Source organism: Trichosurus vulpecula, chromosome 5 (genome assembly GCF_011100635.1).
Source record: "Trichosurus vulpecula isolate mTriVul1 chromosome 5, mTriVul1.pri, whole genome shotgun sequence".
NCBI classification, from domain to species: domain Eukaryota; kingdom Metazoa; phylum Chordata; class Mammalia; order Diprotodontia; family Phalangeridae; genus Trichosurus; species Trichosurus vulpecula.
Window position 1 is genome coordinate 303,826,233 of NC_050577.1, and position 26,136 is coordinate 303,852,368.

At 45.0% G+C, this 26,136-nt stretch overlaps 1 protein-coding gene across 1 annotated transcript in view; it reads left to right on the top strand.

Annotated features, from left to right (window-relative positions):
• The window catches only part of TTLL8 (tubulin tyrosine ligase like 8), a 66,176-nt gene that overhangs the window by 23,463 nt on the left and 16,577 nt on the right, over nucleotides 1-26,136 (top strand). Inside the window, exons 5-11 of the mRNA XM_036759868.1 lie at nucleotides 594-723; nucleotides 11,070-11,143; nucleotides 12,760-12,888; nucleotides 14,981-15,095; nucleotides 17,214-17,336; nucleotides 21,407-21,596; nucleotides 23,782-23,930. Of these exons, the coding sequence (XP_036615763.1) occupies nucleotides 594-723; nucleotides 11,070-11,143; nucleotides 12,760-12,888; nucleotides 14,981-15,095; nucleotides 17,214-17,336; nucleotides 21,407-21,596; nucleotides 23,782-23,930 (910 nt within the window). The remainder of the gene's footprint in view (nucleotides 1-593; nucleotides 724-11,069; nucleotides 11,144-12,759; nucleotides 12,889-14,980; nucleotides 15,096-17,213; nucleotides 17,337-21,406; nucleotides 21,597-23,781; nucleotides 23,931-26,136) is intronic.

Here is a 26,136-nt window from a genome sequence, read left to right on the forward strand (position 1 = left end):
CATGTATCCATCTTTGTTGTTTTGATCTTATGATCTGGGCTCAAAAACTTTCCATGGCTCCCAATTTTTAATAGAATAAAAGGCAAGTTCCTCTGCCATCCAGGCCCTCTGAATTCTACTTCCCAGAAACAGTTCCAGCTGTCAAAGTCTTCCTCTTGCCCCATTTTCTCCACCTTTTTGTCTCTCTCTGTCATTGTCTACAATGTTCTCGTGCCTTGGATTTCCCTTTTTCAAGGCTTCACCCAGGCACCTTCCTCCACAGCACCTTCTCTTACATCCTTATTTAGTTTCAGAATTCTAGAACTAGAACTCTCTTTAGAGGCTATTTGACAGATGGTAAATTAAGGAGTAACTCGGCTAGGGAGACTGATGATTGTACGTAAGGAATTTTGTCAATCTTCCAACATATCATTGTCATTATGGGCCAAGATCACACTGGTAAGTGGTGGAAGCATGATCAGCATGACCATGTCTTCTCAATCTGAGCCAATTTTTGTTGTGTTCTGCAAACTCTGAAGTCAGTGGTGTGGACCCTCTTGTAGTATGAATTCTGCTTTCCTTCAATACTTAAAAATGTTTCCTTTTTCTTTTAGGACAAGAAGATATTTTCCATCTATGGACACTACCCGGTAATCCGCAATACTCTACGAAGGAAAGGATGGGTGGAGAAGAAATTCAACTTTTTATCAAAGATGGCGTCAAATGGTGAAGATGAATGTGAAGGTGGCTATGGTAGCATGCCCAATGTTCCTATTACTGTTCACGTAAAAACAAAGTGCAAACTAATAGATTAATCAAAAGTTCTGGAACTGAGAGCTTGCTAGATGACTCCTTGGATTGTGGGACTGTCCTAGGATCATAATGATCCGTATTTGGGCATCATCCACCCCTCTGCTAAGCTTTGAGCTCCATGGTGGCCAGGGCTACATCTTACCTAAATTTGTATCTCTCCTAGTACCCGGAACAGTTTTACAAAATCAGACGTTTGGATGTATAGTTACGTTTATCTCATTTTGATACTTTATGCCCTTTCTTTTGGGAAGAAATATTCATTTCTGTAGCATCGTTAAAACATTGTTGAAATAAACATAGTAATAATGATAGCTATTACAGAATACTTTAGAGTTTGCAAAGTGCTTTACATATGTTATCACTGTGCGGTTGGTGCTATTATCCCCATTTTACAGGTGGGTCTGATAGGGGTCACGTGACTTGTGTGTGGTATATAGTGACCTAGGTCTCCCTGACTCCAAGCCCAGCGCTCTTCCCAGGACACAGGGCTGTGATACTCTCACAAAGGCATGGCCAATGGCCTAACAACCCAAGAGTTCTTCACCTTGTTGGTTTCATGGATCACTTGGGCCAGCTGGTGAAATCTAGGCATTCCTTCTCAGAATAAAAAAAAAAAAAACAACCTACCTAGTATTGTGAGAAACCAATTATATTGAAATACAGTTATCAAAAAATTTTAAAAGCCCACAAGTTTAAGGACCTCAGTTTAAGAATCCCTGGCCCAACCAAATGCCCAAGAGTGAGGAAAGGTCAAGATGAAATGGTGTGATACAGACTCAGTCTTGCTGGAGCACCAAATGTGTAAAGAACTGGGACATATGGACTGTGTGATGGAAAGCAGAGGCTAGAAGATTAGGGTAATGGAAGGTGGCAGAGAGGCCTAAATGCCAGGAGTACGAGTTTATCCTCTAAACAGCAAGAGCAGGAGAATAAGTATGAGCTGGTATTAGGAAGAAGAGAGTATTAGAAAAAGTTTTTTGCAGTTATGTGAAGAATATGCCAGAGATGAAGAAAGAAACTAGAAGAAGGGAGGCCAGTTGTGAGATTCTTGTAATAGTGGAAGCAGGAGTTAAGGAAGGCCTGGACCAGAGTGGTAAGAGTGTGAGGGGACAGATCGATCAGATGTGTGGGATGAAGAAGAGAGTAGAGACAAAAATGGTTTTGAGATTTTAAGTCTGGGAGATTATGAAGATGGTGTGGTGCCATCAAAGAAAATAGGGACATTGGGGGGAGGCAGGGCAGCTTCAGGAGACAATAGGAGGACATAGGGTTAAACGCATTGAGTCTCTATTAAAGGTGATGGAATGAGATTGGATGGACGTGTCTTAACAGAAAGTGCAGGAAGTTAGAGCAGGGACTAGGAACAATGAAGAAGAAACCCAAGTAAAAGGGGGCAATGGTAACATAAACTTCCACAGTCCTGTTTTGGAAAGAACTTTCTGTAAATTCCAGCTGTATCAAAGGCTGGGACTTGAGAAATGAAGGGCTGCCTTAGCAAGTGAACAACACACGAAAAAGATGGAGTCTGAGGAAAGAATGCAGATTTTTAGACCACAAATTTAAATATATGAATTGACATGGTAGGCTCCTGGGTGAAAATATCCTTAACAAAGGTGGTAAGAATGGATTTGCATGAAGCCTTGGAAATCTAAGCAAAGGATTTTAAACTGAAAAAGGAAGGAAGAGGGAGTATGCTTCCAAGGACTATCCATCAATCTTAGATACCATATAAGAATAGCTGTAATACAGGAAGACTAGTCATAGAGACACCCAGAGCTTCACTGGAGACAAAAAGCCAGGAAAGTAGCCAGCAGCAAAATCTTTGGCGTCAGATGTTATTTGCAAATGCACAAAGAATGGGGGCAAAGTGAACTGGAGAGTCTGATTCAAGAGAGCAAATTTGATCTCCAAGGTATCCTGGAGATTGGAGTGATGAGACCAGATTGTGACTTGGATACCTTAGACTGAAAGGAACAGGTTAGGTTAAAAGGGGGTGGTGGAAGGGAGAGGAACAAAATAGCATTGACTATTGAGATAATACTCATGTGAGATAATCCAGGAATCAAATGGGGAGAGAGCATGATGGGTTAGCATTTGGGTGAAAACCAGCAAAGGCAGAGACAGAAGCAATATTGCCATCTGAGTATGTTATAGATCACCTGAGTAGAAAGAATAAGGATAAGGATAAGGAAGGGGCAGCTTGGGGGCACCATAGTGCACAGAGCACTGGGCCTGGAATCAGGAAGACTCATCGTCTTGAGTTCAAATTTGGCCTCAGACACTTAGTAGCTGTATGACCCTGAGCAAATCACTTAACTGTATTTGCCTCAGTTTCCTCATCTGTAAGATGAGCTGGAGAAGAAAAGGGCAAATCACTCTAGTACCTTTGCCAAGGAAACCAGGATTTCTAGTACAATATTGAATAATAGTGGTGTTTCACCCCTGATCTTATTGGAAAGGCTTCTAACTTATCCCCATCACAGATGATCCTTGCTGATGATTTTAGGTAGATGCTTCTTATCATTTTAAGGAAAATCCATTTATAGCTATGCTTTCAAAATTTTTTAATAGGAATGAGTGCCATATTTTGTCAAAAGATTTTTCTGCATCTATTGATATGATCATATGATTTTGTTGCTTTTGTTATTTATATAATCAATTATGTTAAGTCAAGTATGTTAAGTTATGTTGAACTAGCCCTGCACTCCTGGTATAAATCCTAGTTGGTCATAATGTATAACCTTGTGATGTATTGCCATAATCTCCTAGTTAGTATTTTCCTTAGGATTTTTGCATCAATATTTATTAGTGAAATTGGTCTATAATTTTCTTTCTGTGTTTTTGCTTTTCCTGGTTCAGGTATTAGCACCATATTTATTTCATAATAGGAGTTTGGTAGGACTTCTTTACCTACTATTCAAAATAATTTATTTAAATTGGAATTAATTGATCTTTAAATATTTTTTTTTTAGGGTCTTCCCCTTCTTTTTTTTATGGAGGTTTTTTTTAAAAATTTATTTATTTAACATATTTGGTTTTCAGCATTGATTTTCACAAGTTTGAATTACAAATTTTCTCCCCATTTCTACCCTCCCCCCCACTCCAAGATGGCTTATATTCTGGTTGCCCTGTTCCCCAGTCAGCCCTCCCCTCTATCACCCCCCTCCCCTCTCATCCCCTTTTCCCTTCCTTTCTTGTAGGGCAAGATAAATTTCTACGCCCCATTGCCTGTGTATCTTATTTTTTAGTTGCATACAAAAACTTTTTTGTTTTTGAACATCTGATTTTAAAACTTTGAGTTCCAAATTCTCTCCCCTCTTCCCTTCCCACCCACCCTCCCTAAGAAGCCGAGCAATTCAACCTAGGCCACACATGTATTATTATGTATAACCCTTCCACAATACTCATGTTGTGAAAGGCTAACTACATTTTGCTCCTTCCCAACCCATCCCGCTTTATTGAATTTTCTCCCTTGACCCTGTCCCCTTTCCAAAGTGTTTGTTTTGATTACCTCCACCCCCATTTGCCCTCCCCTCCATCATCCCCACCCTTTTATTTTTTTTTTTATCTTCCTCCCTCTTCTTTCCTGTGGGGTAAGATACCCAACTGAGTATGTATGGTATTCCCCCTCAGGCCAAATCTGATGAGAGCAAGGTTCACTCATTCCCCCGCTCACCTGCCCTCTCCCCTCCTCCCATAGAACTGCTTCCTCTTTCCACCTTTATGCGAGATAATCCACCCCATTCTATCTCTCCCTATCTCCCTCTGTCAGTATGTTGCGCTCTCATCCCTTAATTTCATTCTATTTCTTTTAGATATCTTCCCTTCATCTTCACCTCACCCTGTGTCTGCTCTCTCTTTTACATATATATATATGCATATATATAAACATATATATACACACATACATACCCATACATACATATACACATAGATATATACATACATACACATTCACCTATATATATACATAAACATATATATATGCATATTCCCTTCAACTACCCTAATGCTGAGGTCTCATGAATCATACACATCATCTTTCCATGTAGGAATGTAAACAAAACAGTTCAACTTTAGTAAGTCCCTTGCAATTTCCGTTTCTTGATTACCTTTTCATGCTTCTCTTGATTCTTGTGTTTGAAAGTCAAATTTTCTATTCAGTTCTGGTCTTTTCACTGAGAAAGCCTGAAAGTCCTCTATTTTATTGAAAATCCATATTTTGCCTTGGAACATGATACTCAGTTTTGCTGGGTAGGTGATTCTAGGTTTTAATCCTAGCTCCATTGACCTCCGGAATATTGCATTCCAAGCCCTTCGATCTCTTAATGTAGAAGCTGCCAGATCTTGGATTATTCTGATTGGGTTTCCACAATACTCAAATTGTTTCTTTCTGGCTGCTTGCAATATTTTCTCCTTGATCTGGGAGCTCTGGAATTTGGCAACAATATTCCTAGGAGATTTCTTTTTGGGATCTATTTGAGGAGGCGATTGATGGATTCTTTCAATTTCTATTTTGCCCTGTGGCTCTAGAATATCAGGGCAGTTCTCCTTGATAATTTCTTGAAAGATGGTATCTAGGCTCTTTTTTTGATCATGGCTTTCAGGTAGTCCAATAATTTTTAAATTATCTCTCCTGGATCTATTTTCCAGGTCAGTGGTTTTTCCAAGGAGATATTTCACATTGTCTTCCATTTTTTCATTCCTTTGGTTCTGTTTTATAATATCTTGATTTCTCATCAAGTCACTAGCTTCCACTTGCTCCAATCTAATTTTTAAAGTAGTATTTTCTTCAGTGGTCTTTTGGACCTCCTTTTCCATTTGGCTAATTCTGCCTTTCAAGGCATTCTTCTCCTCATTGGCCTTTTGGAGCTCTTTTGCCATTTGAGTTAGTCTGTTTTTTAAGGTGTTGTTTTCTTCAGTATATTTTTCAGTATTTTTTTGGGTCTCCTTTAGCAAGTCATTGACTTGTTTTTCATGGTTTTCTCGCATCCTTCTCATTTCTCTTCCCAATTTTTCCTCTACTTCTCTAACTTGCTTTTCCAAATCCTTTTTGAGTTCTTCTATGGCCTGGGGCCAGTTCATGTTTTCCTTGGAGGCTTTTGTTGTAGGCTCTATGACTTTGTTGTCTTCTTTAGGCTGTATGTTTTGGTCTTCTTTGTCACCAAAGAAAGAATCCAAAGTCTGAGACTGAATCTGGGCACGTTTTCACTGCCTGGCCATATTCCCAACCAGCTAACTTGACCCTTGAGTTTTTCAGTGGGGTATGACTGCTTGTAGACTAACGAGTTCTATGTTCCACGTTTGGGGGGGCAGTGCCAGCTCTGTCAGACCCGCACTCCTCCTTCCCCAAGAACCCCCAGTCCAGACTGGGCTTAGATCTTCAGCAGGCTGTTGCACTCCTGCTCTGATCTGCCACTTAATTCCTCCCACCAGGTGGGCCTGGAGCCGGAAGTAACAACAGCTGTACTGCCCCGCCTCCGCTGCCCCCGGGGCTAGAAGCCGAAACCCGCGAACTCCTTCCACTCCTGCAGCTTTTCCCACTAACCTTCTCCGCAGTCTTTGGTGTTTGTGGGTCGAGGGGTCTGGTAACTGCCGCAGCTCACATATTCAGGGCGCTAGGGCCCCCTCCGCCCAGCTTCTGGTCTGGATGGTCCACGCCGCTCAGGCTGGGCTCTGCTCCACTCTGTTCCCAGCTCCCAGCACCCAGCTCCCAGCTCTGTGTGGAATAGACCTCACCCAGAGACCATCCAGGCTGTCCTGGGCTGGAGCCCTGCTTCCCTCTGCTGTTCTGTGGGTTCTGCCATTCTAGAATTGGTTCAGAGCCATTTTTTATAGGTTTTTGGAGGGACTTGGGTACGGAGCTCACTCTAGTTCCTGCTTACCAGCCTCCATCTTGGCTCCGCCGGCGATCTTTAAATATTTACAATTCACTTACAAATCCATCTGGTCCTGATGCTTTTTTTTAGGAAGCTCATTTATGGCCTGTTCAATTTCTTTTTCTAAAATAGATTTATTTAGATATCCTATTTCATCTTCTCTTAATCTAAGTAGTTTATATTTTTGTAAGTATTCATTTCATTTAAATTATTAAATTTATTGGCATATAATTGGGCAAAATAACTCCTAATAATTGCTTTAATTTCATTTTCATTAGTGGCGTATTTACCCTTTTCATTTTTGTTACTAGTATTGGTTTTCTTCTTTCTTTTTAGAAAAGTCACATTAACTAGTGGTTTATCTATTTTATTGTCCCCCCCCCATAAAACAAGCTCATAATTTTATTTATTAATTCAATGGTTTTCTTACATTCAATTTTATTCATCTCACCTTTAATTTTTGGGATTTCTAATTTGGTGTATAATTGGGGATTCTTAATTTGTTCTTTTACTAGTTTTTTTAATTACATACTGAATTCATTGATCTGCTCTTTATTTTATTGATGTAATCATATAGATATATACATTTTCCTCTGATTAAGGCTTTTGTTGCATGCCATAGACTTTAGTATGCTGTTTCATTATTATCATTCTCTTTAATAAAATTATTTATTGCTTCTGTGATTTGTTCTTTGAAGCACTCATTTTTAAAGATTAGGTTGTTTAGTTTTCCATTAATTTTTAATCTGTGTTTCCATGGTCTTTTATTAAGTATAATTTTTATTGCATTATGATCTGAAAAAGATACATTTAATATTTCTGCTTTTCTGCATTTGACCATAAGTTTTTTATGCCTTAATATATATAGTGTTTTTGTAAAGGTGCCATGTGCTGTTGAGAAAATGATATATTCCTTTCTGTTCCCATTCATTTCTCTTTAGATGTCTGTCATTTCTAACTTACTAAGATTCTATTTTTCTCTTTGATTCCTTTTCTATTTACTTTTTGGTTAGGCTTATCTAGTCCTGAGAGGGAAAGATTGAAGTCTCCCACTATTTATAGTTTTGCTTTCTATTTCCACCTGTAATTCATTTGCTTTTCCTTTATAAATTTGGATGCTATGGTATTTAGTGCATATATTTTTAGTATTGATATCATTTCATTATTTATGTTCCCTTTTAACATAATGTAGTTTCCCTACTTATCTTTTAATTAAATCTATTTTAGCTTTAACTTTGTCTGAGATCATGATTACTCCCCCTGCTTTTTTTTTACATCAGCTGAAGCATAATAAATTCTACTCTAGCCCTTTATTTTTACCTATGTGTGCCTCTCATTTTTAAATGTGTTTCTTATAAATTGTATATTTTTGGGTTTTGTTTTGTGTTAGATTCTGCTATCTGTTTGCATTTTATGGGTGAGTTCATCCCATTCACATTCAAAGTTATAATTACTAATTTGTATTTCCCTCCATCCTTTTTTCCCCCCACTGTTTATCCTTCTCTCTCTCTCTTTTTTACCCTATCCCTCTTAAGAAGTCTATTTTACTTCTGATCACTGCATCCCTAATCTTCACACCCTTCTGAGTCCCTCCCTTATCCTAATCCTCTTGCCTCCTCTTATTTCTTAATCCACACACCCTTCTAAGAGTCCTTCTCTTATCCTCTCCCTTTGCCTCCTATGTCTCTATAAGTTAAAACTTTTATACCCAACTAGTTGTATATGTTATTCCCTCTTTAATCTAGTTCTGATGCACACTGACCACTCTCCATTGTAAAAGTTCTTCCATTCATGCCTCTTTTGTATAAGATAATTTGTTCCATTTTATCTCTCCCAGCCCAGTTTTATTTGTTAGGATCTTCCATCATAATCAACTCAACCCCAAGCCCTTTATTTATGTATGCTCTTTCAAACTATCTTACTAATAATAACATTCTTAAGAGTTACAAATATCATTTTCCCACACAATAAACAGTTTAACCTTATTAAATCCCTTATGATTACTCTTTCATGTTTACCTTCTTGTGTTTCCCCTGATTCTTGTATTTGTAAGTAAAATATTTTGTTCACACATTCCAGAATGTCTGAAAATCCTTTAATTCATTAAATATCTATCTTTTCCCTTGCAGGACTACACTCAGATTTTCTGGGTAGGTCATTCTTGGTTGCAAACCCAACTCCTTTACTCTTCAGAATATCATATTCCCTTTGGTCTTTTAATATAGAAACTGCTAAATCTTGTGTTATACTGATTACAGCTCCACGATATTTGGATTGTTTCTTTCTAATTGCTTGTAATATTTTCTCCTTCACCTGGGAGTTTTGAAACTTAGCTATGCTGTTCCTATGGGTTTTCATTTTGGGATCTCTTTCAGGAGATGATCATTGGATTCTTTCAATTTCTATTTTAACCTCTGGTTTGAAAACTTCAGGGCAATTTTACTTAATAATTTATTGAACTATGGTATCTAAACTCTTTTTTGATCATAACTTCCAGGTCAAAGTAGCTGTTTTGACTTCATTCTTTTCTGAGTTTGAACCCTGATCTTCTCTATCAGAATAATAACTATGTATGGTCGGGTTCTTTTTCTGTTGTTTACTTTTTTAAAGGCATATTTCTTAACTTAATTTTATGTCAGTGCTGGGCTCTACTCTCAGGTGTGAGGGATAATGTCTTGTAGAGCTAGTCAAGAGATCAAAGGCCTACAGATAGAACTCTAGAACAACAGCCAAAAAACCTGAAGCATAAGACATTATCCCCCAAACCCAGATTTGACTCTGTCATCTCATCCCTTGTTTGTTGAGACAATGTATTGGGAGGCTCTGTGGGTTTGTGGTGACAGAAATTCAGGCTCCTCTTTGGTCTGGGACTCCTATCCTGGTTTTTCCAGCTCTTCCACCCGAGGCTGGCCACCAGAACCAAGGTGATAGGCGATGAGGACAAAATGAAGGGAGTGACTTTGTGAGTCAGTCAATAAATATTTATGAAGGACCTACTAGGTGCCAGGAACAGCAGAAAGTATTGAGGATACAAAGAAAGGCAAAAAATAGTCAAGGAGGTCAAAATGCAAACAATGGACAGATAAGCCAAAGATAGGATAAATTATATATAATCATTGTAGGGAAGGCACTAGAATTAAGGGGGCTTTAGAAAGGTTTCCTGTAGCAGGTGGGATTTTAGCTGAGACTTGAAAAGAACCAGGGAAGCCAGGAGGTGGAGATGAGGAGGGAGAAAATTGCAGGCGTGATAGATGGTCTGTCAAAAATGCCTAGAACCAAGGGGCAGCTAGGTGGCACAGTGAGTAGAGCACTGGCCCTGTAGTCGGGAGGACCTGAGTTTAAATCTGGCCTCAGACACTTGACACATGTACTAGCTGTGTGACCTTGGGCAAGTTACTTAACCCCAATTGCCCTGCCCAAATACACACACACACACACACACACACACACACACACACACACACACACGCTCACACACACTCTCACACACACGCTCACACACACGCTCACACACACACAAAATGCCTAGAATCAGAAGACGGAGTCTCTTCTTCAAGGACCAGCAGGAGGCCAGTGTCCCTGAATCGAAGAGTACATATATGGGAGTGAGGTATGGGAAGACTGGAAAGGGAGGAAGGGGCAGGTGGCGAAGGAATTGTTAAAAGTGTTAAAGTTGCAGAAAGGGTAAGGAGGCTGAGGACTGAGAGACAATTCAGTGATTAAGAGGTCACTGGTAACTTTGTGAGAGCAGTTTTGGTGGAATGATAAAGTCAGAAGGCAGATTGCAAAAAGTTAAGAAGAATAAATAAAAAATAAAATATTGAAGAAGAGAATGAGAGAAGAGGAAGTGGGGCACCCAGTGTAGACAGCCTTCTCAAAGAGTTTAGCCATAAAAAGCAAGAAAGAGATGAGGCAGAAGGTTTTGGAAGACCAACATGGACATGTTGTAGGCAGTAAGAACACAACCAATAGACGGGAGAGACTGAAAATGAATGATATGGTGGAGATGCAGAGGGGACAATTGCTGGAGGAGATGGGATGGAATTATTTGTACAGGTGGTAAGGAGTAAGGCGGCCACCTCATCATGTGAGATGGGGTAAAGGAGGAGAGAGGGGCAGAAGGCGCCTACCTGAGTGATGGGAGATGAGGGAGAGGGGAGAAGAGGGAGTTGACGGTGAACTCCACATTGCTTTTCCACCTCTAAGACTGTCCAACCAGTAGGCACCTCAGAGGCAGCTGATGCAGCCCCCTTACCCTCTAGCTCAGGAGCCTGAGAGCCATGGGAGCTCCAGAGCAACATGTTGCCTCCTCACTACAGTGCAGCATGGCAGTACCGCTAGTGTGGGGAGGAATGTTATTCATGCTGGTGATTTCTTTATTGTTATTTTTTTTAATAGAAAACAAATATGTTGAAGTTGAAGAAGATAATGAGATGATCTTTCAGAAGTCCAATAACATTCATGATGTGATGGTAGGATTACATAGATATATGGCTTGTGTGTAGATATAAGTAAGTGTGTGTGTTTGATCTTCCTGTCTTTATCTCTCGATTACATTTTTGGAGGTTTCCAAGCTTTTTGGCATGCATCTCAGTTGATCCTCCCTCTAGGTAGCCCCTCAACAGAGGCTCAGCCATCTTTGTAAATGAGGAGGGAGCTTCTGGCCTGAGGTTCCACCCAGCTTGAAGGCCTGCAGGGGACTAGACCCCAGTGCGTCCAATCCTGCTGGCCTTTGATTCACATGTTTTAGTTTAACTAGAATTTTCACATATTTTCTACCAATCCCTAGATGTGGTCAGCACCAAATTTGCCATGTTCATACTGTCTCAGCCATTTACTTACATGGAGTAAATCACAAATCCCAGCCACCCCTATTGGTGCTTCATGGTTTGTACATACATGAACTTCTCTGAAATTCTCAGCTGGCAAGGGATCCTCCTTGGGTACTGTGCAAGTAGCCTGAGAAAGAAGACATCAATATGAGGTGGCGTGGTGCCACAGCTGTCCTCCTCCCGCCAGGGTCGTTGGACAAGGCCTCTGCCCTGGATTAGGCAGATGACCAAGCTCATACCAGCACGGCCCCTCCCTCCGGTACAGCCTGGAATGAAGGAGCAGACAGAGACCACTGGACTCAGTGGTCTTCAACTCTTTATCTTATTGCAAATGGGCTCCTAGAAGAGGCAGAGTGGGCTGTATTCCCATGACTAGCACACTAGAGTGGGGTGCCTCCTTCTCTCCTCTGCCGCCACCCTCCAGTCCTAGCCTGAGGTGGGGAATGCATGAGGAGAGAACCCACCTCATCCCACGTGATTCAAAGAGGGGACAAGATATGTAGTAGATCTGGAATCAGAGAGGTTGGGTGCAAAGTCTTCCTGTGTCTTGTTTGGCCTTGGGCAAATGACATATGCTCTCTGGGCCTCAGGTCCCTCATTAGGAAAATGAGCAGCCTATCATTCCTAAAGGCCCTCCCAGCTCTGAAGCTGGATCTGCGATCTCCACATGCTCTCCAGGCCCTGTTGGAAGGGAAGTGGGAGGTTTCTCTTCTGAAATCCCCAGGCCCCTGAACATTTTAGAGCAACCACTGGGGGCTGATATCAAAGAACAGCAAACAATCCGTTTATGAATTTCTCTAAGTTTAAACTTTTGAGCTACTTTCAACATTTTTCTAGCCCCAAGAAAAGGATTTAAAGGAGCATTTACTATACTTATTATTTCTGATGGGTAGTATGTTAGACAATATGATGAAAACAGTGAAAAAAGACAAATTTGTTCCCGGTGTGAGTGAAGCAGAAATAAAGGCCTTGGATGGTCTTTGCCGGCCACAAACTGGAGAGTCTGCCATCCATCTTAGGGTAGCTTCGGAAGCGATTCAGGCTTTTTGCTTATCCAGCCACGCATTTGTTATTCTCACAGACTAAATCCAGAGGACTCTTTCCCCAAGCGTCCATCCCCCAGGACTTTCAGAGGGTTCTTGCATCCTGTCCCTCCATGCCCAACCTAATTCTAGCCCCTACTTGTATTTTGACTGTTCAGAGTATGACCTCTGAAGATGTATTTGCTGTTGATAAAGAATTTTTTTTTGTGCCAGTCTAGGTTGGTAAAAACAGAAATTCCTTACTTTCTTTGGACTATAAAGAGGGACGTGGTCGACTACCACAATTTAAGTTGTGATCAGATGTTGAATCACTATGGAAAAACAGCTTCCTTTACCACCAAGGTGAGTACATCACAGCAGTCTGTTGGAGCAAGAAGCTTCAGGGATGATCCCGAAGTTTTCTGCCCTGCTGTCTTCCCCCTCCACTGTAGAACCAGCCTGCTGACCCAATCCATGCCTGCGACTTTACGGTCAAGCGCCATTGTTAACATCCTGGCTTTTATTTTTGTGTCGAGGAGCAAAGGTCACAGGCTGCTTCAGATCTGATGCCCCTGGACTCAAGGGAGCAGACCCTGCTTCTTAACCAAAAATGTTTATTCTTAAACAATCCATGATCGAAATGGATTCTAATCTAAATTGGCCCGTGCCCACGGAAGTGAGAACAGTTGTCACTCTCAGCCCTTGTCATCCTCCTTCGGCGGGTGTCTTCTGTGATCTGAGGACTCTGGGTAGGCAAGGGGGGGTCACTCAAGCCTTTGCCAGAGCCCCGGGGCCGACTCCAGGGCCAAGGCTAAACAGCTCCCTCTGTTGGTCTGTCCATCCGGGGCATTCAGCTTCCCTCGTCCTGCTACTTTTCCTGCTATGGTTGTTATTATTATTACTTTTCTAGCTTGTTTTTCCAGTTTACAGCCACAAAAACTCAGACTAGGGGAGAAGCTGCTCTAGCCAGACACATTTTTCACTTGGTAGCCAGACTTGTGGTGGTGAACCTGTCCCTGCTGATGCAGGTGAATTATTGAGTGACAGGCATACAGTCCATCACCACAGTCAGCGTTCTCATCTGCAGAATGGGTGTGTTTCCTTCCTTCCTTCCTTCCTTCCTTCCTTCCTTCCTTCCTTCCTTCCTTCCTTCCTTCCTTCCTTTCCTTACTTTACCTCATAGGGCTGCTGTGAGGAAAAATAGGACAATATAAGTAAATTGGGGGCTGCAGAGGTTGTGACTCACTGCCAGGGCTTTGGAGAGCCCACACGGGAGGAAGGAAGACCCATTTTGCAGCTGGGGACAACAATGCTTGTGTTCTTTGCACCATGAACCCTTTGGGGTCTCCCTCTAGGAAGAGCTTGGTCTCTAGTGGTCTCCCCTCCCCAAAGGCTACATGGTTGGTGCCCTGGGAGAGTGGCAGGCTACAGCACAAACTCCGAGCCCCTGGCCTAGCCTCTGCAGAGAGTGTCCCATCTCCTCTTGCTCTTCTGCTACCCCACCCCACCCCGTATTGGAACACATCTCCTCTAGGGCAGAGTGGAGAGCTCAATGGTTCTGTCTCCCATTCCCTGGTGCCATCTCTTGTGACTGGGGCTATGGAGAAGTAGCCCAAAGGAGAAGATCCTGTGGTCTTTGGGAGGCCCGAAGTTAGCACTCCTCTGTCAGGCTGCAGGGCATGCTGCTCCGGTTTAGAAAGAAGAAAATGTCCAGAGAAGGCTGTTCTAGGCTGGGATGAACTGAAGAATCTGAAAAGGGGAGGTGGAGAGAGCCCTGGAGAGTTCCCTTCCAGTGAGCAAGGTCCATCCCATAGAAAAGGCCTTCACCTTGGTCGGCTTCCTGGATCCTGGTCAGCCCCTCAGAGCCTTAGTTTTCTCCCTGGTAGAAAGGGAGGAATGGCCCCCATCTCAGAAGGTGGTGGTCAGTCAGACAGAGGTGCTGGTGACACTCCTCTGTGGCTCCTTTGTGTCCTGCATTTGAGGCCCTCCAAAGTCTGTCACCACCTAACTTTATCTTATACTGCTCCAGTCAGGCTGGACGACACTCTGTCCTTGCACACACCTTCACCTTTTTGCTTTTTGTGTTTGCTCAAGCTGTAGCCTGCACCTACCCCATTCCCAACCCTCTGGCTGATTTTAAAATCCCAATTCAAAGGCCACCACCCCCTTCAGGAAGCTTTCCTAGATGCTGCCAGTAGACAATGACCTTTCCTTTTTAAGATGGGACAACACACTCTGTTGTCATTTTCTTGGGTCCTCATTTAACAGCCTCTTGACCCACGTCATTTTGCAGCCACACATACGCTGGTGGTGTTTCTGTGCACACCAGGGCTCTCCACAAGTTCTGTGGAGGTGGGGGGGGGCCTTCTTGGACCTGCGGTCCCCAGGTCACAGCAGATAGTATGCCCTCATTAATCAGGTGCTGAAGGTCATCTTTTCTGTTTATTTTTTGAAGATTGGATTGTGCATGAACATGCGAAATCTGCCCTGGTATGTCCCAGCTAATCCTCATTCCTTCTTCCCTCGTTGTTATGGTCTCTGCTCCGATGGGGAGAAACAGGAGTTTCTGGGTGAGTGCTGTGACCGCTAATAGTGGGATTGACCTGCTCTCTGTGGAAACCTGCCCCTCACCTGCAGGGACATGAGTGGCCCAGGGCTCGGGTGGGTCCTTGGGAGCAGATGCTTCTGGCTGCACTCACTGACCCACTTGTCTCTGGGCACTGTCTCCCCCTTCCCTTGTTTTTTATACTTTTGCCATGGAATAAAAAGGCACAGGGAGGGAGCAATTACCAAAAAGAAGAATGGCCAATAGCTTTCGCCAAAGTAATCTTTGGTTTTTAAATGCTCTGACAACAGATGCAACATTGAACATGTGTGAATGACGGATGACCTGTGCCCAGAGACATGGACTTCTCTCCTGGCTCCAGGCCCAGGACGGGAACTGGAGGACCTCCTTCTGGCCAGGACAGTTGGGGTCCACTGCTGGATCTTGGAGTCTCTTATGGTTGCAGCATAGAAAGCATTCTCACACCATTCTGGTGCCTGCTAGGAGGTGGCCCCCCATGTCTGTGCAATGCCCATCTCTCCTCCCTGTTCCCACTCCCCCCATTACTGGTACCCATCAGACTGCCCTTCCTGGCCAAAAGGAGTGACATGATGCCCTCTGTACAGTCCTTCAGGATCACATGCAATGGGTGCTTGTGTGCATGCTGCACTGAATCCCCACTTTTCAGATAAGTTACCTGAGCCCTGTGGAGGTTAAATGACTCGCCTATGGCCCTACAGCAGTTAGAAGCTTGGATCTAGGTGCATCCATTGTGGAGAGTTTGAGGGGGGCTTCATTTCTTCAGAGAAAAATAGAGATCAGTGACATAAATATTTTATAAACTATCTTATTTAAATGACAGATGTGTGTTTTCCTTTGAATATGGGTTAAGTTGTGGTTAGCAACCACAGGTGCAACTAATTGAAAAATCTGGGAAATGGCTTATCAATGTACAAATGTGATTGGATTTTCCTTGTACTCTCTGTATGGGAAACTCCCAATTCAAGGACTTTGTGAAGAAGGAGAATGTTGAGACACTTCCTGTCTGTTCTTCTCAGGTCACTTCCCTCAGAACCTGACCAGCCACATCCTGTCACCTGTGAAAGGCTGATTCCTTGTGGAGCTCATGCTTTACCATGGTCTCCAGAAACTGCCCAGCCTGGCTCCTCCCCACCTTTCCAGCCCCTTACTCTCCTTCACGATCTCTGCCCTCCAGCTCCACTGGCCTTTGCTGTCCCGGAACATGAGCCACTACCTCCCAGCTCTGCCTTTGCCCTGCTTCCCCCACCTCACCCTCCGCCTTCTTAAGTCCCACCTTCTGCAGGAGCTCTTTCCTGCTCTGTCCCTCTAAGCCCACCAGACCCCCGCCTCCTATTGCTTTCCCTCCCAGATGTTGTTTCATCTTCTCTCTCTCTTTGTCTCTCCTCTCCTCTCCTCTCCTCTCCTCCCTCCTCCTCTTTCTTCTCTCTGTCTCTCTCTCCTCTCTCTGTCTCTCTGTCTCTGTCTCTCTGTCTCCTCTCTTTCTCTGTCTCTCTTTCCTCTCCCTCTCTCTTTCTCCTCTCTGTTTCTCTTCCCTCTCTTTCCTCTGCCTCCCTCCTCCCTTTCTCCTCCCTTCCTCTCTTTCCTCTGTCTCCCTCCTCTCTCTCTTCCCTCTCTTTCCTCTGTCTCCCTCCTCTCTCTCTTTCTCCTCCCTTCCTCTCTTTCCTCTCTCTCCCTCCTCTCTCTCTCTTCCCTCTCTTTCCTCTGTCTCTCTGTCTCTCTCCCTCCCTCTCTTTCCTCTGTCTCCCTCCTCTCTCTCTCTCCTCCCTCTCTTTTCTCTTTCTCTCTCCTCTGTCTCTCTGTCTCTCTCCCTCCTTCTCTTCTCCCCCCTCTCCCTCCCTCCCTTCTATTCTCCCTCTTCCTCTCTCCTCCTAGCTCATATTTACTGCTCTGGGTAGGGCAGATTTGGTTTCTTTTGGACTTTGTATCCTCAACGCCTTGGCACATAGCAGCTGTACCCAATAAATGTGTTAGGTTAAATTATATTCCTTGTATTGAATTGAAATCTATGGAAAGTGTGTACATTACCATTCGCTCCCCTCAGGAAGAATCCCTTCACGTTCCATCCAACAGGAAGACACGTGACCGACTTTCTCTTTTTCAGACGACTTCCGGCGGACAGCTGCGTCTAGCATCCTGAAATGGGTGGTCAGTCACCACAATTATAGTAAGAACAGATCCAGGGCCAAAAAAGAAGAGAATGATGAAGAGATGAGCCGAAATAAAGGTATTTTGGGCAATATAACGAAAAGGATTTATTGTGCCATAAGAAACATCGAGCTTAGCTGCACTCTCAACTACCGGGAGGGTTGGAGTTACTGTGCACAGAGGTCAGGGCCAGAAGGAGAGTGGATTCGCTCAAGGTGAGGGGCACAGGGGTAACAGGCAGCAGAGGGAAGAGAGAAACGCTCAGCTCTCGCTTTGCTTGTTTTTGGTGCCAAGGAGGATGACCTTTGGCCTGGAAGGAGCAGAGCAGAATCGGCCAGCAGGGAGATTTTATTCAAAACAAGTAAGAAGATGGTAAAAAAAAAAAGTTGAGTTAGTTGCCCTGGGTGATTTCAAGTCACTAGGCTCAGATTAACTACACCCTGGACTACTGAAACAACGGGCAGATAAGGTTGTTAAGCCACTGTCCAGGATCTTTAAAAGGTCCCAGATGCTCACGATGGTCCAGTAACCATTAGATAAAAGCAGATGTTACTCCTGTTTTCACAATTAGGAAGAGAGTAGTTTACAAAGTGTGGATTAATGAGCTTGACTGATTCCTGGCAAAATTCCTGAACATATTATTAAAGGGATAGTCGATGAACACTTAGAAAAGGAAGCAGCAGTAAGTCACCGGCACAGCTTTGTCCAGAACAAGACTCCCTGCATTTCCTTTTGGGAGCAGGATTCATAAATTGGTAGAGCAGGTGTATGCTGTAGGTTGAGTTTGTCTAGACTTTGGTAAAGCATTTCCAAGAGTTGCTCCTAGTCTTAGCTTGGAGACAAGCGGGCAGTGAATTTCCGCCTCTCCTCCAACACTCTCTCACAGAACCCAGTTACCTGTGGCTTTTGCTGCTTGGGCAGGGAGCAGTTGATGTGCTCAGGCTGCAGATCTCCTGGAGTGCTAGGAACCCTCAAGCCAGAGTTCTTGGTTCTTTAATTCCATGGCAGTTTGCTCATTGGATAAGCTGGGCTGTTGCCACTTGAATGGGACTCCTATTCTTCCTGTCTTTGCACACATTCACTCCAAAGTTGTCTCATAGTTGTACTCTCCACATCCAGAGTGCATTCATTCACACTTTCTTTCTGAAGACTTAAGTCTTGCACTTAGGAGAGATATCTGGGGCCATCCCAGGATGTCTGTAGACTCTGCTCACCCGTGTCAAGGATCATCACAGAGTAAATTCCTTGGAAGTCCTGAGCCCTTTCAGGGACCCTGTCTTCCAGAGTCCAGCGTGGGCCCTTTGCTTGGAAGAGGCTTCCTTCCTGGCTTTGCCTTTCTCATTTCTGGTAGCTCATCCTCATTCCCATCCAAGGACAATGCACCGGGTTGACACATTGGGCAGTGCGGACCCCTCTTCTCTGTGTTAATGCTCTGGAGCCAGTTTGCTCGCCATCCCAATTCTAGGGATCACATTCATCTGCGGGCATGCAGTACAAACTCAAGACATGAAAACATAATGAAACTTTAAAGATGTGAGACAAAATGTCAGCATGTGCGGGTTTTTTGGAGACTGTGTGGGCCTGAGCACATATGGCCCACTCTGAATCCACGTCTAGGCCAGTTAGGACTGATCAGACAGTAGATCTGTTGTGTGGCCATACGCAGTCCCAGAACTTCCCAGAAGCAGCCCACTGCAAAGTCTGGAGCTTCAGTATCATTGTCAGTAAGGAAGTAGTGAGATTCCTGGCAAATGCAGCAGGCTTCACACATCCATCCCTTTCCTGGTATGAGACCCCTTCTAAATGCCCTCAGCTGGCATCAGTATGTGATACTAGGGCTTTGCTTGCACTTGCAACAAGCCATCTCTGAAGCTGCAGAAGTTACTGATGAACCGAACCCATGAAGACCTTCTCACATGTATCATCCCAGCAGTTTCCAAATGCTCCTGGAGGGTCCAGTCAGTCAGGAAGCATTTAAGACCCCACAAGGAAAGGCCAAAGCAATCATTGCCCTCAAGGAGCTCAAGTGTAAGGGAGGAGACAACATAGAAACAGCCAGTAGTACGAGGTATATACAGAATAGGTGGGAGGTAATCTCAAAGAGAGGAAGGCATTAGTCGGCTGGGCAGTGGGGCAGTGGGGGAGGTACGAGGAAGACCTCCACAAGAAGGTAGAATTGATTTCTTCCAGCTCTGTTCAGAAACACATGAATAGGATCAAAGGAAGTAGATGATGGGAATCAGCCAGAGTCAGTGGTGGGCCAAAGACGTGGTTGGTGATAGGACAAGAGGGCAGAAGATTCTGGAGTGGAGTGTAGTAGAGGACTGAACTGGTTAACCAGGGAGTCAAGATACGGAGAGGAGGAAAGTGAGTCTGGTGCTGGGCGATGGTCTGGGAGCATCGGAGGTGTAGATGGAATATCAGTCATAGTGGGGCTGAGCAGGGTTGGGGAGAAAGATGGAAGGATGACCAGATTGTGATCAGACAGAGGAATTGCAGAGTTCGTGAACATGGAAGTGGAGCATTTGTGAGTGATGTCAAGAGCAAAGACTTGCTCACCTCTGTGTGTAGCTAGGAGGGTGGAAGAGCAGGTCATGGGAAAGGAGTGAATTGAGGAACTGGAAAGTTTGGGTGTTTTGGGGAGTATTGATAGGTGATTGAAGTCCCTTAGTGTGAGGACAGGGGATGGGCTGGAAAGAAAGACCACGAGTCAGGCACCGAATTCTTTGAGGAAGGAAGGAGAATGCCCTGGGTGTGACCCAGGATCTAGATCAGGCCTGAGGACCCACCATAATCACAGGTGAGATATTGAGAGGCTTTTGAGGGAATGGCAATGTTTACACATGCCAAATGAGTGCCAACAAATCCTAAGCGAGCCCTTGGCTCTCAGTGTCTCTGAGGGTGGCCTGGCTCCATCCTGACTTCCTGCTGGATGCTGTCTGACCCCTCCACATGACAGAGATTTGGCTAAAGGAGCTTCAGACCTGTGTCTTTCAGCCAGTCGAGCCCTTCACTTTCTTGTTCGTGTTCTTCTAACATCATCCCAAAGATGGCAGGTGATTTAGGTGATTCATGTCACCAGTGACATTCTCCCTAAGCTATTGAAAAGTTGGCTCCCAGGTTCCATGAGGGATAGACTCCCACTGGTAGAACCCCACTGGGCAGTGAGTGTTGTCTTTTCTTTGACTTTCTCTGTCTTGGGAATCATGGTACCCACCATATGGGCCAAACACTGGAGATCAGAGGTTACTTGTCAACCAGTCTTGAATGCATGTCCTGGTTTGCCTCGAGTCTCTTGTTCAAAGTCTGATACTCTATACGCATTCAGATCTTTCAGAGCTTTTCCTGTCCTGCATCTTGGGACTCTGTGATGATGTCACTGGATAACAGTTCTTTCTGGTGGTTTGCGATGTTTTCTGGGACTGCTCCCAAAAGGGTTGAGTCACTGAGTCTGGGCTCTTTCACTGTTTCTCTTTTGATTTCTGTGGCTTTTTCAAGTTTCTTCCGCTATCCTCTTATCACCCCCTGCAAAATTCCAAAGAAACCTTGCTTGTCCAACCTGTTCACAAAGGCTGACTTGTTTTTAGATTCCATTGAACATACAGCCTCTTTTTCCTTCTAAAGTAAGGCAAGAACTGAGGTATCAGCAAAGGAACCACAATGGCTGTGGGAAATTTATGGACCTTGGTGGGAGGTGGTTTTAGGACTCCCAGGCTTTCTATAGCAACTAAATACTGAAGCAAATTTCCTGGCATTAGAAAAGAAAAAAGCATCCTGTCCTTTCCCCCCAGACAACACCACTAGTGATACTTAAAGCTTTTATGTGCATTGAAAAGACATGCTACCAGTAGTGTGAGCTCTCTGTCTCTGTCTTTGTCTATCTGTGTCTGTCTCTGTCTGTCTGTGTTTCTCTGTCCCTCTTTGTCTCTCTGTCTGTCTCTGTCTCTCTCTCCCTTCTCTCTCCCTCTCCTTCCTTCAAAAGTGAAATGGGCTGCCTTGGGAGGTATGGGTTGCTGGTCAGTAAAGGCTGGGTGCCCACGTGTTGATGACACTCTAGAAAGGATTTGTGCTCAGGTACAAGTTGGACTAGATGACCTGAGGTCCTGTCCAGCTCTAATACCCAAACCTACCTCTGAATGTGTTTTTCAGATCAAGCTAATGCTGAAGAAAAGAAGCTCATCGACCTCCCAGGACAGCTCATAGAGGTGGCTTGCAAGGTGTGTGAGAACTACCTTGGACAGTTGGAGCACGATGACATCGACCTCTCCGCAGAGTCCCTGAACACACTCTCTGACACCGAGTGGAAGGAGCTGATCCAGCAGTACTACAACCTCATGCAGTAAGATGTTTGGCTTTTCTTAAGCCTATGCAACTCTGGGGTGTGGGGACTAGGCAGAGCCTTTCTAGAAGTGGAAATGAAGGAGTTTCTTCTCTGTCCATTGGAGTGTCTGCCTGAAAAGCTTGCATGGAATAGAAACTGATCCATGAGATGTTGGGATCAATAAGGAGAGAACTGGAAAAGGAGAGGCGATGAGCTTTTACTCTGCTGGGGAGATGCCTGGTCCTCGTGTGACATCTGAGGCCTCCCTTCTTCAGAGAGGGCACTGAGAAAGGCTCTGCATGAGGTGCTCATGACCTAGCCTGGGCGCTCTGGTCAGTGTCCCTAGTTTGTGAGCAGAAGACATTTAATCAAACAGCAACACAGCATCACCAATGCAATGTGAGAAAGACTCCAGAGGGCACAGAGAGGGTACATTTCCCCATATTACCACTGTGCCAGTTGGGGAGAGTGCACATTTAGAAGACATGTGACCATAGAACACATATGTGCATGCATACACACACACACACACACACACACACACACACACACACCCTCTCTCTGTCTCTGTCTCTGTCTCTCCCTCCCCTCTCTCTGTCTCTCTCCCTTCCCCCTCCCTCCCCCTTCCAGATGTGGTTGTGTCTCCTTTCTCTGCTTCATCGTCTATGCTGGGTGACCCTCCTATCGGCCAAGCTGATCTCTTATCCTCATCTACTTGGCTTTAATTTTTCCTCCTCTTCAGGACCACTTGAGCTTGTTCAGGGCCATCTTTTGCTTTTTGTTACCGTCTGCTGGGGTACAGCCTCTAGAATCCCTTGGCACCGCTGATTCACTGTGGCTGTTCAGCCCTCCTTTAGGTATCCTCAAATGCAAGGTTTTGCCAGACCATACAAGAGACACCTAAATCCAACAGCAAAATCATTGAATTAAGATCTGGATAACAAGGAAGAGAATGACGTGGTTAAAGCCTCAAGGGATGGGGTGGAAGAAGGGAGAGAATTTGGAATTAAAAAGATAAAATGAAATCAATTAACCAACAAAGAAAGCACTTTCTGCATCTAAATATAAACAGTGGCAGCCTTCTGCTTCTCCCTAGAAGCGAAGATTAGACAGAAATCTCTAGGGAGAAGCTCAATGAAGGGACAGAGAGAGTGGCTTCTGGTCTTCAGAAGTCAGGGAGAGGAAATTGCTCCCCCCCCCATGTCCATTCACTGGCCAATGTGCGGATGTGTTGGCCTCTCAGGAGCCTGCTGCAGGAGTGTGACTGAGTGTCAGGGCTGGCACGTCTCATCCTGTACTGCTCTCTGTGGGAGTTTCCTTTTTTCTGCCCCCTTCTTTGATGCCACATCTGACTCCTTGTCCATTCCTCAGAGGCTCTGAAGGCCTTTTCACTGCCCTCTTCATGTAGCTCCTTTGCTCTGCCCCTTCCCCTCCCCCCATCTTTGATACCCTAGTTTGACTCTGGTCAAACCTCATGCCTTGTGGAAGGCTCCCCACCAATCAGGATCCTCCTGTGAGAAAGTCAGCACCCTGAAACTGTCCGTTCGGAGCGTGTGACTGGTGCTCTCTCAGCCTCCAGCATCATGGGAAATTAAGTCCTAAGAGATTTTGTTCTTGGTCATGTCCTTGCCACACTGCATCAACCTGAAGCTTGACACACTTCTCTCTCTCTTCGTCTCTTGCATGAAGCTGTCCTGAGCCACCTCTGGTCCGTGGCCTTTCTGCTCTCCTTGAGTGGCTGACACTTAGGATCTGCTGCCTTCCATAGTAGACAGATTCTCTGCTCTTAGGAGTCCTGCTTTTATCCCATGGAGATATATCAATCCCAGGCATTTCTTAAGCACCTACTGTTTGCCAGGCACTGAAATGGGTGCTGGGGACACAAGTACGAGATGGGGACAGATCACAAAGGCTCCCTGGAGGAGACATTTCACTTGGGCTTCAAAAGACAGATGGAAATTCTGGGCCAAGACTGTCCGGAGGCCGGAGGACTCCAAATGGACAGTTTGTCTCCCTGGGCTTTCCAGGGCACATCCTGTCACAGTTCGCCCCACCCCCTTTTCACAGGACGAGTCGGAGAGTCTGTTCACCCTCAGTTATGGATAAATTCTGTCACCTCTTGCCCCGTTTCCCCCAGAATGAAGACTTTGTGGGAAATGACCTACTTGAATTCTAACCGGATTTTCTTGGGTTTTGTTTTTAGTGGCGATGCTTGTATTCCCAGTTCAAAGAGTTACTTTTCCCAATGTCAGAGTATTCTGAATAAAATCATGTCGGTGAACCCCCAGTCTGAAATCGATGGCATGAGGAACATCTGGATCTTAAAGCCAGGCGCCAAATCTCGAGGCAGAGGTAAGGGGCCTCGCCGAGAGCTTTCCAAAAACCTGTATGTCTTTGCTCTCCCTTGGCAATCAGGTCGGAGTCAGGAGGCCTGGGTTCATTTTACAGGTGAGAAACTGAGGTGCAGAGAGGGGAGACTTTGCCCAACGTGTCTCAGCAAGTTGCTAGAAAAGAGGAGAACCAAGATTGGGTGTTCTGACTCCCAGGGTCAGGATGCTTGCCATCCTAGCACAGTTACAGGCCACTGAGTGGGTTTCACTAGAGAAGAGGGCCAAACCCATTCAGGTGCTTGACAACATGCCCAGACCCATGTAGCCATTGAAAAGAAGCCCCTCAGAACCTGAGAATCAGTCACTGGACTTCTATTAAGGCTTAGATTCTGACTCAAACCCCAGCAGAGTGAGCGTGGTTATGTGCCCCACTGAGAGGTGCTCTTGCTCCAGAGCTCAGCACAGAGACTGACACATAGTAGGTGCTTAATAAAGGTCCGGTGACTGGTCAGTGCTGTTATGATCCCCATCGTACAGATGAGGAAACTGAGTCAGGCAGCGGTTAAGTGACTTGCCCCAGGGCCGCTTGGCTAGGAGGCAGTCTGAGGCAGCATTTGAACTCTGGTCTTCTAGACTCCTGGGGCTGCCTCTGTCCACTGCCCCACCTGTCTGTCATAGAAACCCACCCCTGTAAATATGACACTGTCCCCATCAGAAGTAATTCCCTGGGAATGCTCTGTGGGTAACATCACAGCAGTGGCCTCGTGTCACTGAAGGTAGAGATCAGGTCTACAGATGGCAACAGACATTTTTAAACAACCTACTCTGTGGGAGGTACAAGATGTAAGTAAAACTTGCTTCTTGCCCCTTCAAGAGACAAAACACCATGAACCCAGATACAGCATGTGATAAAGGGATATTATGTAATAAATATTAGGTAATAAGGGAGCTAGAAGTACAAAGTGGTGCCTGAGGTTGGGGGAGAAGGGCCTTCCAAGGTGGGAGGAATCAGAGCAGGCTTCCTACAGGAGGTGGCCCCTTCCAGGCACCAGAGCAGTGACCAATGTGTAGAGGCATTCATCCAGGGGATGGCCAGAGCCCAAAGGGCAGTAATAGAAAAAAAATGGACAGCAGGCTGGAGTGGGCTGGAAAGACTGGGCCAAAGTGCCTGGTTGGTCTTCATTGGCTGGGCCCTTGAGAGCCGCTGGACAGCGAATGGTTGTATGATGGACGAGCTGATTGATGGGCAAGATGCTGAACTCTGTTATTGACATTTTGAGTCTGAAGAGAAGGTGAGGTACCCAGAGGAAATACAGGTCGGAGCAGAGAGCTGTAAGGCGTCAGCTCGGTGAGAGGAGGGATCGTTTGTTCTCCGAGCTTGTGCCTGGCTCACAGTAGATGCTTAATAAACACTTGATCAATGGGTTGGGGGGTTGGGTGAAGGTGTGGGAGTGAATGAGATTGCCAAGGAAGACAGTGAAGAGAAGAGGGCCCAGGACAGTGCCCTGGGAACTTCCCTATCAAAGGTCAGGAACAGGATGAGGAGCCATGGAAGGGTTTAGACAGAGGAAGAGAATCCAGAGTGAGTGGAAGCTGAGAGGTTCCAGCCAATTAACTGGATTCGGAGCTTCATTGGGGTCAAAGAGGAAGAGGACAAAAAGCCCCCAGGACCATTGGAGCTAGTGCTTAGGAAGTCCCCAGCAACCTTTGAGAGAACAGTTTCAGTAGACTGGTGGGGGCTTCAGGAGAGTATGGGGAGTGAGGGCATTGACAACATTTTGAAGAAGCTTGTCAACAAACTGCAGGAAAAGCATGGAACCAAAGTGTGAAGGGCAGGGAGGACTGAGCAGGCTAGAGGCAAAGAAAGAGAAAGCAGTTGGCAAGGAAGAGATTATTGATCCATGAGAAAGGGGAGGGAGATAAAAATGTAAGAGAGATGTTAAAGTTTCTGCCCCTGCCACACTTCCTCCCACCCCTTCTCACCCACTGAAATGGGAAGAATCCTCCCTTCCCAGGTCTTCGTGCTTGGCAGGTCACTGCCATGGGTTGGGTGACAGTGAGGAATGCCCCTCTCCGCCTCATGGAGCATCCTGTGTTTTTTCATCATTGGGAGTCTTGCTTATGGCCGAGGGAGGAGGGCCACCACCTTGCCCGGCTTTCCTAAGGAGAGCATGGCAGCTGGATGTTGTCATTCCTGGCCACCATTGATGTTTGACATTAGTGAGATG